This window comes from Aedes aegypti, unplaced genomic scaffold (genome assembly GCF_002204515.2).
Source record: "Aedes aegypti strain LVP_AGWG unplaced genomic scaffold, AaegL5.0 Primary Assembly AGWG_AaegL5_hic_scaff_2117_PBJ_arrow, whole genome shotgun sequence".
Classification (NCBI taxonomy): domain Eukaryota; kingdom Metazoa; phylum Arthropoda; class Insecta; order Diptera; family Culicidae; genus Aedes; species Aedes aegypti.
The window spans coordinates 1-14,279 of NW_018735617.1; the positions used below are offsets into that span (position 1 = coordinate 1).

General features: G+C 40.9%; 2 protein-coding genes across 2 annotated transcripts; both read left to right on the forward strand.

The window, feature by feature from the left end:
* Positions 1-1,604: 1,604 nt before the first annotated feature.
* LOC110680937 lies at positions 1,605-3,357 on the forward strand. Its single transcript, XM_021856718.1, has 2 exons — positions 1,605-2,264; positions 2,322-3,357. The coding sequence occupies exons 1-2, from the start codon at positions 1,793-1,795 to the stop codon at positions 2,633-2,635; spliced, it is 786 nt and encodes a 261-aa protein (XP_021712410.1). The 5' UTR covers positions 1,605-1,792; the 3' UTR covers positions 2,636-3,357.
* Positions 3,358-12,651: 9,294 nt separating this feature from the next.
* Positions 12,652-13,356, forward strand: LOC110680938 (glutamate [NMDA] receptor subunit 1-like). Its single transcript, XM_021856719.1, has 2 exons — positions 12,652-13,215; positions 13,291-13,356. Exons 1-2 carry the CDS (start codon positions 12,664-12,666, stop codon positions 13,354-13,356), a joined length of 618 nt encoding a protein of 205 aa, XP_021712411.1. The 5' UTR covers positions 12,652-12,663.
* Positions 13,357-14,279: the final 923 nt, after the last annotated feature.

Below are 14,279 nucleotides of genomic sequence, written 5' to 3' on the forward strand. Positions count from 1 at the left end.
AATTTAGCGAAATTAGCCTGATCGTGCGAAAAATGTGCGAAAAAATATTACATTTCCCTTAGTTTTGCGAAAAACTGCTATTTTTTGGGTGTATTACAATTAACACTGTTTTGGGCATTTTTTGATGAAAATTTAGTGTGTATTTTTCGGCAAACATAAGTTTACGGCTGGTAGAAAGTATGCCTAGCATAAAAGTATTGATATTTTGTGTTTTAGCCAACGAACTTTTGCCCCACACTAGATTCGAACTTTTGCCCCACCGGTGGGGCAAAAGTTCGAATAAGACAATCAATTTTGAAACTGTTATAACTAAAAACGGGTAAATATTTTGACACAAGTTTGTTCAGCAAAGTTATAGCCAATATTATGAAGGTTCGCTGTATGGTATTTGTTTTGTTTCATCTGCTATTATTTTCCTGGAAACTTTGATTATACCACTAAGGTCGAACTTTTGCCCCACCTTACTCTAAATAGGTTTTTACAATATAACTTACAAGTTGTTCAGTATCGTAACTACACAAAACGTGTCCACTATGCCTTTAAAACTCCTACAACACTTTCAAAGTCATATTACATTTCTTTTTTGTAGAATTTCTACCGCTTGTAATTTGTTTTTGTAAATGTTGGATGAATCCTCGGGAAAAATCATTCAATATACAGTGATACCTCCATAATACTAAAAACTAAATTTCAAGGTTACTATGATGGTCCTTAGAAGCAGCTTTCCAAAGGATTGCTGTTCCATGCCTCGATATTTCCATGAGTTGATGGTCCCTTCAATATCGACTCATGGAGGCTTCACTGTAGTATTTAGATTTTTTGTTGAGTAGACTAAACCCCCATTTTTATATTTAAAATTAACTTTACATCGATATTCCACGGGATTTCTGTGCAGTTTCACAGTTTCACAGATGAAAACTTTTCAAACCACGTAACCCTTGTGATCGGTTGTTCGAAGTAGACACTAATATCCTAATCACAGACAAACAGACGTAACACTTAGAACAAATCTCGATCAAAATCATAGTCGAGAGAACATGTACGCCCAATGCTAAAATTGTTGTGTTTGGCCGATGGGCCAACAGATGGCGGTAGTGCGTAAACGTCAAACACGAACAAAAGTGATGCGAGCGCTGCGGGTGGTGGATTGACCACCTACAATATATTTGAATCGACCGTTAAAAAGGTGATCGATGGACATCGATGAGAGTGTGACGTCTGTTTGTCTGTGTCCTAATGTTTAAAAGGCCTCTTTTGAGAAATTCCACGACTTCCATTAGCTTATAACGCTTTTATTGAAGTTCTTTTGAATATTCAGCTTGCTCTGCTTTTCTATGATGTTGTCGAAACTTATGGTTACTCAAAAAGCAAACACAAATTCAATAGAAAAATATATATATATATATATATATATATATATATATATATATATATATATATATATATATATATATATATATATATATATATATATATATATATATATATATATATATATATATATCCACTAACCCCACTTACCTAAAAAGTTTATGAGTTTGGAACGTAAATTCAAATATTCACTAAAATATACAAGCTATTTTCACTTATCCCCATTTACCCACTTGCCCAGACACCTCACATCAATGGTTCATTCCATCCATCGAATGGTACGTTTTTTACCCGGGTAGCCAACGCAGAAACTGTGCCAGGAAATGTTCATATTTTATCATTTAATTTCCCACTTGAGGTTTGATGGACCTATGGAATGTCAGTATAAAAGGTATTCCTCGAAATCAGGACATAAGGCACAATGAAGTTCCCAACGGTGATTTTAGTCCTTCTTGTGTTATCGAAGTCGGTCGTTACTACAAACTATGATCTCATTACGGCCACATCGAATTTGATTGAACACCTCCAACTGCCGGTTCAGGTTACGGTTCTATCATGTTGGAGCGAAAGTGAAAAACTGCAATTTTGGTCGGGACTAAATTCATTCACTAGTGTTCGATTTTTCACCGAAAACCAAGTGAATCTTCCCTGGAACGATCGCAATCAACATCAGAACTTATTGGTGATTGACGCAGGTTGTTCCAAATCGAAAAACTTGCTGCGATCAGCTGGTCAGCTGTTGTACTACCGAGTTAAGTGGATTATAATAAATAACAAAACTTCGAAGTGCGAACAATTCCTGAAGTTTTTTGATAATCTTCAAGTGTTGATTAGCAGTGAAGTTTACTATATCTGTGAAGAAAATGGCGTACAAGGCTTCGCAATCAAACAAGGTGATCTGCAGCTTTGATTTTCATTGAAGTCTTTGTTAAAACCGTTTGACGTTACAGTTTATCGTCTATCACTTACAACTGAACTGATCGAGGAAACGTTTGGTTTCTGGAATAAAGGTGTGATTGTAAACTCACAGTTCTCCAAGTATTCCTCCGTTCGCCGGCATAACTTGAATCACTACAAGTTGCGTGCATCGATAGTGATCACCCACAACGAAACTGTTAACCACCTGGAAGACTACAGTGAGAAACATGTGGACGCAGTCACCAAATCGAACTACTTTCTGACGAAACACGTGGCCCAAGACTTGAACGCCACCCTCAAGTTCAGCTACGTCAACCAGTGTTGGGAAACTCGTGCTCGCGAGTAAAAAAATACTCACTCTCGTACTCGATAGCGAGTAATACTCACGCTGTGAGTCACTCATTCCTTACTCTAACTCACGCGAGAGTATGACGTCATAACTCACTGCGAGTATTACTCACGTAAAGAGTAATACTCGCAGTGAGTATGACGTCATTACTCTCGGGTGAGTGAGCAAGTTACTCTTTGTGAGTATGGTGAGTAACCAATTTCCAAAGCAAAATATTGATCGTTGCACAAATTTTTAGATTCTAATGAAATTATTCAAGGGTAAGATACAATTTGCACACCCACTAACATCAGCAGGCGTATGCTTTGAAACCTGTTTATGACGTTTCAAAATAATTCAAAGCAATCAAACAGATTGCATCATAACTTCCTTATTGTTATGTTTATTTGAAAGCGACCAGCATTTAGTAAAAAATATTCACCGTATTGCCAGCTACACCCCGCTAAAATTTATTTTCCTGACGAATGCTCCGTGAAATCGTGAACGGCAACTAATAGCCAGCAGCCGTTTAGCTCATCGGGAAGTTTTCCTTGGGAAGCTATTGTTTGCTGGATCCAGAATGATCATCATCAAAATCGTCTTCGGAATCAGATCTGTTTCCTGCAAGTTCAGGGCGTAATCGATTAGCGATTTGGTGTTCCTCCTAACGAAAGATCTTCGGGCCCATTTACAAATTGCATAACGGTGAAGGGGGTGGGCAAGTGTCCCTAAATGTTACAGTTATTATAAAAAAATACAAAAAGTGGAGGTGGGCGGGTATCAAAAATGGCAAATTTAGGCGTTATGAGGTTTGAGAAAAACCCTTGCATTAACTTCACCTTAGTCACTATCTATCGGTTCACCCGAGTACTCCACGTTGAGGGACGAACTAAATCGTTAACTATAATTCTTCCCAGCATTCTTCCCATGGCGTTTCTTGCAATGATCGGGTTGCATTCCTGGACGGAGTGAATTTAGTTAATCGGTGAATAAGTCAATTATAAAATGCTAACCGTTTGCGCAAAATCAAAACAAAAATAGAAAAGTTAGTATCCAAGCACGTTGTCAAGCGGTAATGTGAGTGTATGTGCGAGGTGTGCAAATGTTCACTGTGCAAAAATTTTCTGCACAGTAGTCTAATAAGGTGCAAAATGCTCAATAAAATTGTACATTAGTATGTTCTATATGTACTAGGTGGAAGACTGTAAATGTAAATAATTCAAAGTGTTTACAGCTGCTGTCGACTTCAGTGTGTATTGTGATATGCAGTTATTTAGTATGGTTGTTTAAACTTTACCGATTTCAGAGTCAGTTTTTCAAAATGGATAAACAAGTTATATATGCCAAAGTCCGATTGTGTTCAAATACTTCCCAGACCAATTTATTTCGTTTATTGACATAAATGTTTGTCCCATTTATTCAAGATCTCGGCTCACAGAGACAGTTCGTGACAGCAGAATCTCGGCTCACCTTGACGTACATAAATTTCGTATCGGTTTCTCCCTCCCAGTTGTTTACCGATGTTAAAAGGGCCCTCTTTGAATGTTAGTCAGGGGTTTTTGTGCCGACTCTATTTTAATCGAATGACTGAATTGTATCTGAGCACCCCTAGCGAGGCACAACTCGCACGGCGGATCGCAACGATCACAACCGCGAGTAAACAAACAACCGTTTTTAAACCGCTGCAGTTCGGTAAGTGTTCGTCCGTATTTTCTTGATTTTAAAAGCCGGATTTTCGTCCGCGGGGGACATCTGTGCTATGTCCCAAGTCCGACTCGCCGTGAAGTATCCTGGCCCGGAACAGCTTAAGCAATGGAAACAGGAAAAGCAGCGCGTTTTATTGCAGAACCAAATGGCCCAGCGGGAATTGCTGAGCCAGTAACAGCAGAAAATGTACGTCATTCTGGGGCTGAATCACGGGGAGGGGAAAATGACCCTATACCGGATGTTAGTCACGAGGACGATTCGGAATTTGAACAGACCAACCATGCAGCGAAAAGTGGCAGGGGAATGGAGGCGAAGCGCTAGAGAGCTTAGTGACATTTGAACACACGTAGACTAGCATACGCTCGTCATACACAGTTTGTTTTTGTTTTCCTCAAAGAAACTTGCACGCCCTTTCCAGACTCATCAAAATGCATATGGAAATATTACCCAATTTGAACAATTTATACCCGGATTCTGGGTGTTTTTCGAGACAGAGTGCATATTGTTTTCCTCTAAGAGCAACCGTAACGGTGCGCGACTAAACTAAATTACATAGCGCAGTATCATTACGCTGATCCGTACCGGGCGCTGCTAACCAGGGTAGCAAAATGACAGCGCTGCTTTCGGAAAGCATCGGGTGAGCAAATTTAGCAGCGCGATAGTTGCGCTGCTATTCGATTTGAATTCAAGCATACGGTGTGGGATATTAAATTCTGGTTGGAGTTTTGGAAATCTGATGCATGATGCGCATGAAGTAGAAATTTCAAAATTTTTGGAATTCGGGTAAACCTTCAAGATTTTGATAAGAATACAGGTCGGACTCGATTATCCGGAGACTCGATTATCCGGGGACTCGATTATCCGGGATTCGATTGTCCGGAATTTTAGACTCGATTATCCGGAATTTATTTTTCGATGTTCTTGTTTTTCAATTTTTATGCATGAATCTGAAATAATTTGGTATTGCAATATACAATATGAATGGTTTTTCAGTTTTGAACGTATTTAAGAAAAAGGGGGTTTGAAAAAGTGTTTTTTTGTGTATGCTGGTCAAAGTTTTGTTTTTCTTGTAAAGACCCCTACTGTTCCTAGAAATAATTTCTGGCTACGCCACCGCATCATATAAATAGAACAACAACAAAAAGATAATATTTAAGTTCTATTATCGAAGATTTCAATTTTTTTCTTAGTGATTCGATTATCCGGAGTGAAAAAAAAATCGATACTCCGGATAATCGAGTCCGACCTGTACTAGGAATCTGATGCAATTATTGGAAATCCGATAGAAGTTTATGAAATATTCGAAAATCCTCGTAAGAATTTATCGATTTCGGAGAATTATGGGATTTTGGGATTCCGACTGGAATCCTTAGAATTCCGACTGGAATCCTTGGGATTCCGACTGGAATCCTTGGGATTCCGACTGGAATCCTTGGGATTCCGACTGGAATCCTTGGGATTCCGACTGGAATCCTTGGGATTCCGACTGGAATCCTTGGGATTCCGACTGGAATCCTTGGGATTCCGACTGGAATCCTTGGGATTCCGACTGGAATCCTTGGGATTCCGACTGGAATCCTTGGGATTCCGACTGGAATCCTTGGGATTCCGACTGGAATCCTTGGGATTCCGACTGGAATCCTTGGGATTCCGACTGGAATCCTTGGGATTCCGACTGGAATCCTTGGGATTCCGACTGGAATCCTTGGGATTCCGACTGGAATCCTTGGGATTCCGACTGGAATCCTTGGGATTCCGACTGGAATCCTTGGGATTCCGACTGGAATCCTTGGGATTCCGACTGGAATCCTTGGGATTCCGACTGGAATCCTTGGGATTCCGACTGGAATCCTTGGGATTCCGACTGGAATCCTTGGGATTCCGACTGGAATCCTTGGGATTCCGACTGGAATCCTTGGGATTCCGACTGGAATCCTTGGGATTCCGACTGGAATCCTTGGGATTCCGACTGGAATCCTTGGGATTCCGACTGGAATCCTTGGGATTCCGACTGGAATCCTTGGGATTCCGACTGGAATCCTTGGGATTCCGACTGGAATCCTTGGGATTCCGACTGGAATCCTTGGGATTCCGACTGGAATCCTTGGGATTCCGACTGGAATCCTTGGGATTCCGACTGGAATCCTTGGGATTCCGACTGGAATCCTTGGGATTCCAACTGGAATCCTTGGGATTCCAACTGGAATCCTTGGGATTCCAACTGGAATCCTTGGGATTCCAACTGGAATCCTTGGGATTCCAACTGGAATCCTTGGGATTCCGACTGGAATCCTTGGGATTCCGACTGGAATCCTTGGGATTCCGACTGGAATCCTTGGGATTCCGACTGGAATCCTTGGGATTCCGACTGGAATCCTTGGGATTCCGACTGGAATCCTTGGGATTCCGACTGGAATCCTTGGGATTCCGACTGGAATCCTTGGGATTCCGACTGGAATCCTTGGGATTCCGACTGGAATCCTTGGGATTTCGATTGGAATCCTTGGGGTTTCGACAGCAATCTTTGGAATTCCAACTAGAATTCCGACTGGAATCCTCGTGATTTCGGCTGGAATCCTCGGGATTCAGACTGGAGTACTCGGGATTCTGATCAGAATTGGAAAGAGATTTTGATAAGAACACCGACTGGAATCCTCGGGATGCCGACTGGAATCCTTGGGATTACGACTGGAATTCTTGGGATTCCGACTAGAATCCTTGGGATTCCGACTGGAATCCTCCGAATTCCGACTGGAATCCTTGGGATATCGTCTGGAATCCTCCGGATTTCGGCTGGAATCTTAGGGATTCCGGCTGGAATCCTCGGGATTCAGACTAGAGTCCTCGGGATTCTGACTGGTCTTCCAGTTCCAAAATTCTTATAATTCCAGTCGGAATCCCAAGGATTCCAGTCGGTGTTCTTATCAAAATCTCTTTCCCATTCTGATCAGAATCCCAAGGATTCCAGTCGGAATCCCGAGGATTCCAGTCGGAATCCCAAGGATTTCAGTCGGAACCAGTAAAAACCAAGGATTCCAGTCGGAATCCCAAGGATTCCAGTCGGAATCCCAAGGATTCCAGTCGGAATCCCAAGGATTCCAATCGGAATCCCAAGAATTCCAATAATCCCAAGAATTCCAATCGGAATCCCAAGGATTCCAGTTGGAATCCCAAGGATTCAAGTCGGAATCCCAAGCATTCCAGTCGGATTCACCATAATTACGGTCAAATTTGCAATATTTCTTGTAAGATTTACAAGGATTCCGGTAGAATTGGCAAGGGTTCCAATCAAATTAGCATCCAATCGAATTCATAAACAATCTCAAAATTTCCGATAAAATTCTTATAATTCCGCACCAGAATATAATAGATATCCCAGCAGAGTTACAAAAATTCCCAACCTGAATTGATCACCATTATTTTCACAACTCATATGTTAACCCAAAAAGCAACGACCGGTACGGAAACGAGTTACTAAATATGGTAGCCACCGGTGTGAGAATGAGTGACTAAACTAAAATGACAACTCTGAGGGTGATCCATTTTAATCACCCAAATGGTCGCCCCCGTAAAAGATGCTCTAAGGTTCACAACTACTTCTACACCAGGGCACCCATACCATTGGGCGTGATAACCCAATGAGAATATATACCGAGGTGAGGAAGACGACATTTAGTGTGCGCTGACATCCGTGGTACGTGCAAAAGTGTTTCACAACTACAAGCGGGCGAGCTCCCCATAAGAAGTCGTGTAAATTAGTGGACGTAGTTATTTTGTTTACGTTTTTTTCTCTTTACTAATACATAGCCATTGCTTCTTTTTCCACACCTTAGTATATTTCTCATTGCGTGATAACCACTAGGGAACAACCTCCGGTTGAAAGTGACGAGGAGATTGAGAGGGGAAACCAATAAAACGGAGGGGTAAGTTACCCGATTAACCCCCCAAGAAAGTTCCCGACGAAGCCCTTCCTCAAGCGAGGGCGAGGGGCTGAAAGCTAGGTTTAAAGTCGATCCCAATAGATTTCAGGCTGGGACAATTTGCCCAAAATATAAGTATGCCAATCTCGGCCAAATCTAGAGCGCAAAATGCCAAGAAACGACGGATAAGTCTCCAAAACCATTCGGGTAGGAATGCCGGGAACGAGAGAAGAGTCGCCCGCCGAGGGTGGCTTTGGACATTAACCAAGTTGCAAAGACCAGAAGCTAATTGTCCGTCAGCCGGAAGGGAACCGAATTCCGGTTGATGAAAACGGGTCATGACGAGGAGAGTGTGGATGAGACGGATTGACGCGAGGAGATTAGTTTACTTCCCCAGTTTTGAAGCGCTGAAGCTGAGACACGTTGGCGGGGGGAACCACAGGACGATGGTAAGTATGGATTTTTTTATTGTTTTTTTTTGTGTCACAGTACTGAGATTCAAATCAAGGTCTAGGTCATTTGGCATAACGGACATTTGTAGAGTTGATAGCAAAATAAAACGTGGAATTCTCAGGAGATTCGATAACAATGAGGAAATTATGCGAAGCAGTATTTTACTGGTTCAATATGTTCATGACAAAGGATTTTTCGCGTCAAAAGCCAACAATTTCGGCTGCCTGCTATCAAAACGCTTCTTGAGGCTGTTCAGTGAGGATCTTGTTTGGGTATGAAAGTTATCGACTTCTCAAGAGTCATGGGCCATGAATGTTTGAATTTGTAGGAATAAGAATTGATCAGTAATTCATTAACATATTATTCGAAATTTACAAAAACTCTGTAAAATTGAATTGGGAAAATAATCTGCATTCAAACAACTTATATGTAAAATGTCGAAGCTATCAATTTTAGAATGATAGCAGGTCTCTGTTAAGAGACTTGGCCTCTTTTTGAAAGAATCTTTTGTCTTACTTGCAAAACTGACACTTGTATGAGTAAGTTGTGTGGAGCATCCGCGTGAAGGGGTGATTCCTTTCCGGTTGACAATCTAAACTCCACAAAAACTAGGGATTTTCGAAGGGTTCCTACAACACGCATGACATCTATCGTTCGTGGAAGATAACGAGCCATGGACGAAAACAAGACAGACAAACACCACCCACTTTTTGGTGCCGATTACTGTGTGCCACCACTTGTAACTTTCGCTGGCCTCTACTCAAATAGGTGTCATATCACCATTATGCTTTCCTTTCCTCTTAACGGAGAAGATGGGTGTGTCCGGCAATGTCATGCCTTATCATTTCTGATTTCCGATTGGATAGTTATTTCATCGCAAATAGTTTTTCATAAGTAATTCCCTCCCCTTGGTGATGCGACCTTGTCACGATGGGAGGGCATAATGCATTAGCCCATTATGCACCCCAGAGACGCTCAGACGGTTTGACCAACATCGACTCCGCCATACTTCTTCTAGGAATATCATAAAGAGTTCCTTTATAGATTCTATCAGGAGTTCCTTCAGGAAACTTATAGGAATTTCTCCAGAAATTTCATGAGGAGTTCATCTAGCGATTTCATCAGGAGTCTCTTCAATGATTCTATCAGGAGTTCCTCCAACAATATCTTTATATTCCTCCAAGGATTCCATCCGGAGTTCCTCCAGGGATTCTATCAGAAATTCCAATAGGGATTCTATCAGGAGTACCTTAGAACTACCATTAGAGTTCTTCTGAGGATTTCATCAAGAGTTCCTTCAGAGATTCCAGCAATTATTTCTACTGAGATCCTATTAGAAGTTTCTTTAGAATTTATATTAGGAGTTCCCCTACGAATTCCATCAGGATTTCTTCATAAGCAATTCTAGGCATTTTATCAGGAGTTCCATCAGGGATTTCATCAGTAGTTCCTGTAGCGATTCCATAGGGAGTTCTTCAAAGGATTTCAACAGGAGTACCTCAAATGATTTCATCTGGAGTTCCTGCAAGAATATCTCAAGAAATTCCTAAAAGGGTTCCATCAAGAGTTCTCGATTACTTTTTCAAATCGACGTAAGTCACTTTCATACGGTTTTGAGAAAATTAATTCAGAAGAATCACAACCTGTCTTCTAAAACTGTTTTGAAATGAATCACCTTTTTAACATTTTTTCGCAGTGTACACCACTTAAATTTTGCATACAATCAGCTCGCGCTCAAAAACTACGTAGTTTCTATTATTTCCCAAAAAAAAAATAATTACACAAAATGATAAGCCGTTTCATCAAGTTACTTTCGACGTTTTTCTACCAGTGTAAAATCGGCTCAAGTTGTGTTTTGTTTTGATTCGTGGTTAAGTCACTTTGTCTCTCCATACAGCGGGGCGGCGAAAGTAGTGGTTAGGTTGCGAAAGTTGAAAATCTTACTTTCGTCGTTTTGTAAATCCGGAAATTAAACGTTCTAAAAGTGAAAGTTGAGTTGGTACAGGGTGGAACGTGTAGAATTCCGCCTGCTTAACACGTAGGATCGATAAAGTAAGTTTGTATACTTTTTTGACTTGAGTCTGTATGAATAATTTTTCGAGAGTTCCTCCGGATTTCACCAGGAATTCCTTCAGGAATCATAATTAAATTCTTCAGATGTTTTAACAGGAGTTCCCTTAGAGATTCCATCAGGGGTTCATGTAGAGGTTATATCAGAAGTTTCTTCAGAGATTTCACCTGGATCCTCCAGGAATTACATCAGAAGTTTCTTCTAGAGATAACATCAGGAACTCTTCTGGGAATTACATCAGGGATTTCAAAAGTGTTCCTTCAGGGGTTTCATTAGCTTTTTCTTTAGACATTTCACCTGGAATTCCTTCTGGGATTCTATCAAGAGTTTCTGTAGGGATTACATCCGGAGTTCCCCTGAGTCTTTCAATAGAGTTCCCAATGGATTCATTAGCATTTTCTTTAGGGTATGATTAGCATTTTTTTAGGCATTCCACTTGGAATTTCTTCTGGGATTCTATCAAAAGTTTCTCTAATGATTCCATCAGGAATTACTCAAGTTTTTCCAAGGATTCCATCCGAAGGAGTTTTTCAGTAGATTAAATCTATTTAAATTTATTTTCATTGGGAGTTTCTGCGGAGACTCCATCGGAAGTTCTTTCATGGATTCCATTAGAAAAACTTCTTAGACTTTATTATAAAATCCTCTTGGGATTTCATCAGAAATTCTGTCAGGGATTCTATCAGAAAGTGTTCTAAAGGTTCCTTCAAGAATCCCACTAGGGTTCTTCTGGGTTCCATCAGGCAATCTATTATAAACTCTTTTCGGAATTTATTAGGGGATTCTACCCGAACGTTTAGAAAATTCTTCAAGAACTCTTCAAGGTAGTCCATCAGATCATCCGGATCAGGAATTTCTGTAATCATCAGGATTATCAGGAATTTCTTGTAAGGATTTCATTACTCGATTTACTCAAGAGATTCCTTCCGGAAAAAAAAGACAGGCAGACGAGACATTGAAAAATGTATCATTTTCAACGTTTAATCTAGTCCCAAAATTATTAAAAAAAAAATTTCTGAAATATTTTTTTAACTTATTTTGCTCGTTTCTATCTAAGACATGTAGCACCTCACTTATTGTTAGATTTCTGCTCCTCTTTTATGATCTATATGTTGTCAGAAAACCGGGACAAAATAATGAAATTGAAAAGAAGAGCGAGAAAAGCTGGTGCTGAAGTTGTCGCACAAAATATTGCTGGCAACGCTGTTTGGCAGACCAATCAGCGGCTTATTAGTTTTGGCACGAAACTTAGATACGTTTTGTCGAGTCTCTGTCTCAGGTTTTTATTATTGCAGTAGTGCTGCATATCGTAAAGTAGAGAATAAAAAAATAGTCAATTGGCAAATGAAGCTCATAGTTGATAAATGTGGAAATGCTCATATCATAAGTACATTTAGCTAAAAAGCAGAATCAGACCCAGTAGAGGGGTAACATCAGAAGAAAGAAGAAAAGGGCATTTACGAGGCAACATGCGCAGCGAAATACCAAACATAAATTACAGCTTGTGTTATGAATTCATATCATAATAACGTTTTGCGTGCATTAAATGGTTTTTCAGAATAAAATTTTCATGCTATCATTTGAATAAGGTAACCCCAAGAATAGCCTTACTTATTACTTATTATTTATTTGGGCCATTCGCAAGCTTTTAGAATATTTACAATATTTCAAGTGAGTAAAATTACTCACGAGTGAGTAAGTGTTAGTCGAAAACTCACTCACGAGTATGAGCTGTACAACTGAAACTCACGCCTGAGTATACTCACGCGAGAGTTCAAGCTGTACAACTCATACTCGCGAGTGAGTTTGCAGTTTTCAGTGAGTACTCACGAGTTTCCCAACACTGACGTCAACACGTGGGGCTATCGTAATCCGAGACAGGTAAATTCAGCGGAATGATAGGTGAACTGCAGAGTGATCTGGCGGATCTGGGCGGCACGGCACTGTTCCTAACAGCGGATCGTATCAAGGAGATCGATTACCTCTCGATGACTACCCAATCGCGGGTCAAATTTATCTTCCGTTCGCCGAAGCTATCGTTCACGGATAACGTATTTCTGCTTCCGTTTAGCGCATCGGTTTGGATTTGCATAATCAGTTTCATTGTGATCTCAGGAGTTCTTCTGTTGATCATCATGAAGGTCGAGCTGCGATGCACTAATGTTCGTTACGGGAATGTCATCCGGCCGAATGTGATGGACACGGTCATGAACATGTTTGGGACCTCGTGTCAACAGGGATCGTACCTGGAGCCGAAATCGCTTCCGGCCAAATGTTTGATCCTGTTGAGCTTGATCATCCTGATGTTCTTGTATGCCAGCTATTCAGCCAATATTGTTGCGTTGATCCAGTCGCCGTCGAACAAGATCAGGACGTTGGAGGATTTATTGAACTCGCGACTGGGGACTGGAGCTGAAGATACCGTCTACAATCGGTACTATTTCATGGTGAGTTCAATGTTCAACAGAATTGAACATACGCAGTAACATAGTCATGATACATGTGTCATTTCATCATTTCAGCATGAAACGGAACCGATACGGAAAGCGATTTATGATCGGAAAATGAGAACTCGCGATGGAAGCTGATTCCAGTTTTATACCGTTGGAAAAAGGCATTGAAAGGGTTCGTCAAGGACTGTACGCCTTCACGTTGAGTTGGGAGTTTGCTATAAGGTAAGGTTCACACTGTCTATAGAACGGTATGGTTAGAGTCCGCGGCTACAAAGCAAAGCCATGCTGAAGGTGTCTGGGTTCGAATCCCCGGTCGGTTTAGGATCTTTTCGTAATGGAAATTTCCTTGACTTCCCTGGGCATAGAGTTTAATCGTACCTGCCAGATGATATACGAATGCTTACTAATGATTTTCCAGCTTCCAGAAGCCTTTTTGAACCCTCCAGAGACTCTTGGGTCCCAGCAGAAGCTATGGATGATCTTTCAGCAGATGCTCTGAACACATTCAGCTACAACTCTAGAGGCATTCAGCTGTAGCTCTGCGGGTCGTTTAGATTTAGCAGAAATCGTAGAAGACTTCCAACACAGAAGCATGGAAGGAATCCAGCGAAAGCTAGGATATTTTTCTGCAAAATCTGGAGGCCGAAAAGGGTTCTATACGAAAATTCAAAGGCTGTGAGTTTTTCAATGCAGACTGGGGCTTCGGTGGCCGCGTGATTCGTGTTACCCAGCATTGAATTGCATCGATCCAAGGAGTGTGGATTCAAATCCCGCTTCAGTCTGTAAAACTTTTTGTCAAAAACGTATTTCGATTGTGCCACTGAGCGTTCCTTTAAAGGACATTAACGTTTGTATTTTCAAACGATTCTCTCTAGCTTTCCCGATACCAACTTTAAAGCTTTCCAGTAGAATCCTGAAAATTGTCAGAAGAACTTTGAATACTTTCAGCAGAAGCTCTAAAAGCTGAAATCTCGATAGGCTCTCAATACAAACTGAAAAACTCTCATCAAGTTCTAGAATCTTCTTTTAAGTAGGGAGACTTACGGCTTCGCGCCATT

What these genes read in the sequence shown, in the direction of transcription:
- LOC110680938 (XM_021856719.1), top strand. Translation starts at nt 12,664, where the DNA reads ATGATAGGTGAACTGCAGAGTGATCTGGCGGATCTGGGCGGCACGGCA. An exon ending in ACAATCGGTACTATTTCATG is followed by an intron (nt 13,216 to 13,290) that starts GTGAGTTCAATG and finishes TCATCATTTCAG; the next exon opens with CATGAAACGGAACCGATACG.
- LOC110680937 (XM_021856718.1), top strand. Translation starts at nt 1,793, where the DNA reads ATGAAGTTCCCAACGGTGATTTTAGTCCTTCTTGTGTTATCGAAGTCG. An exon ending in AGGCTTCGCAATCAAACAAG is followed by an intron (nt 2,265 to 2,321) that starts GTGATCTGCAGC and finishes TTGACGTTACAG; the next exon opens with TTTATCGTCTATCACTTACA.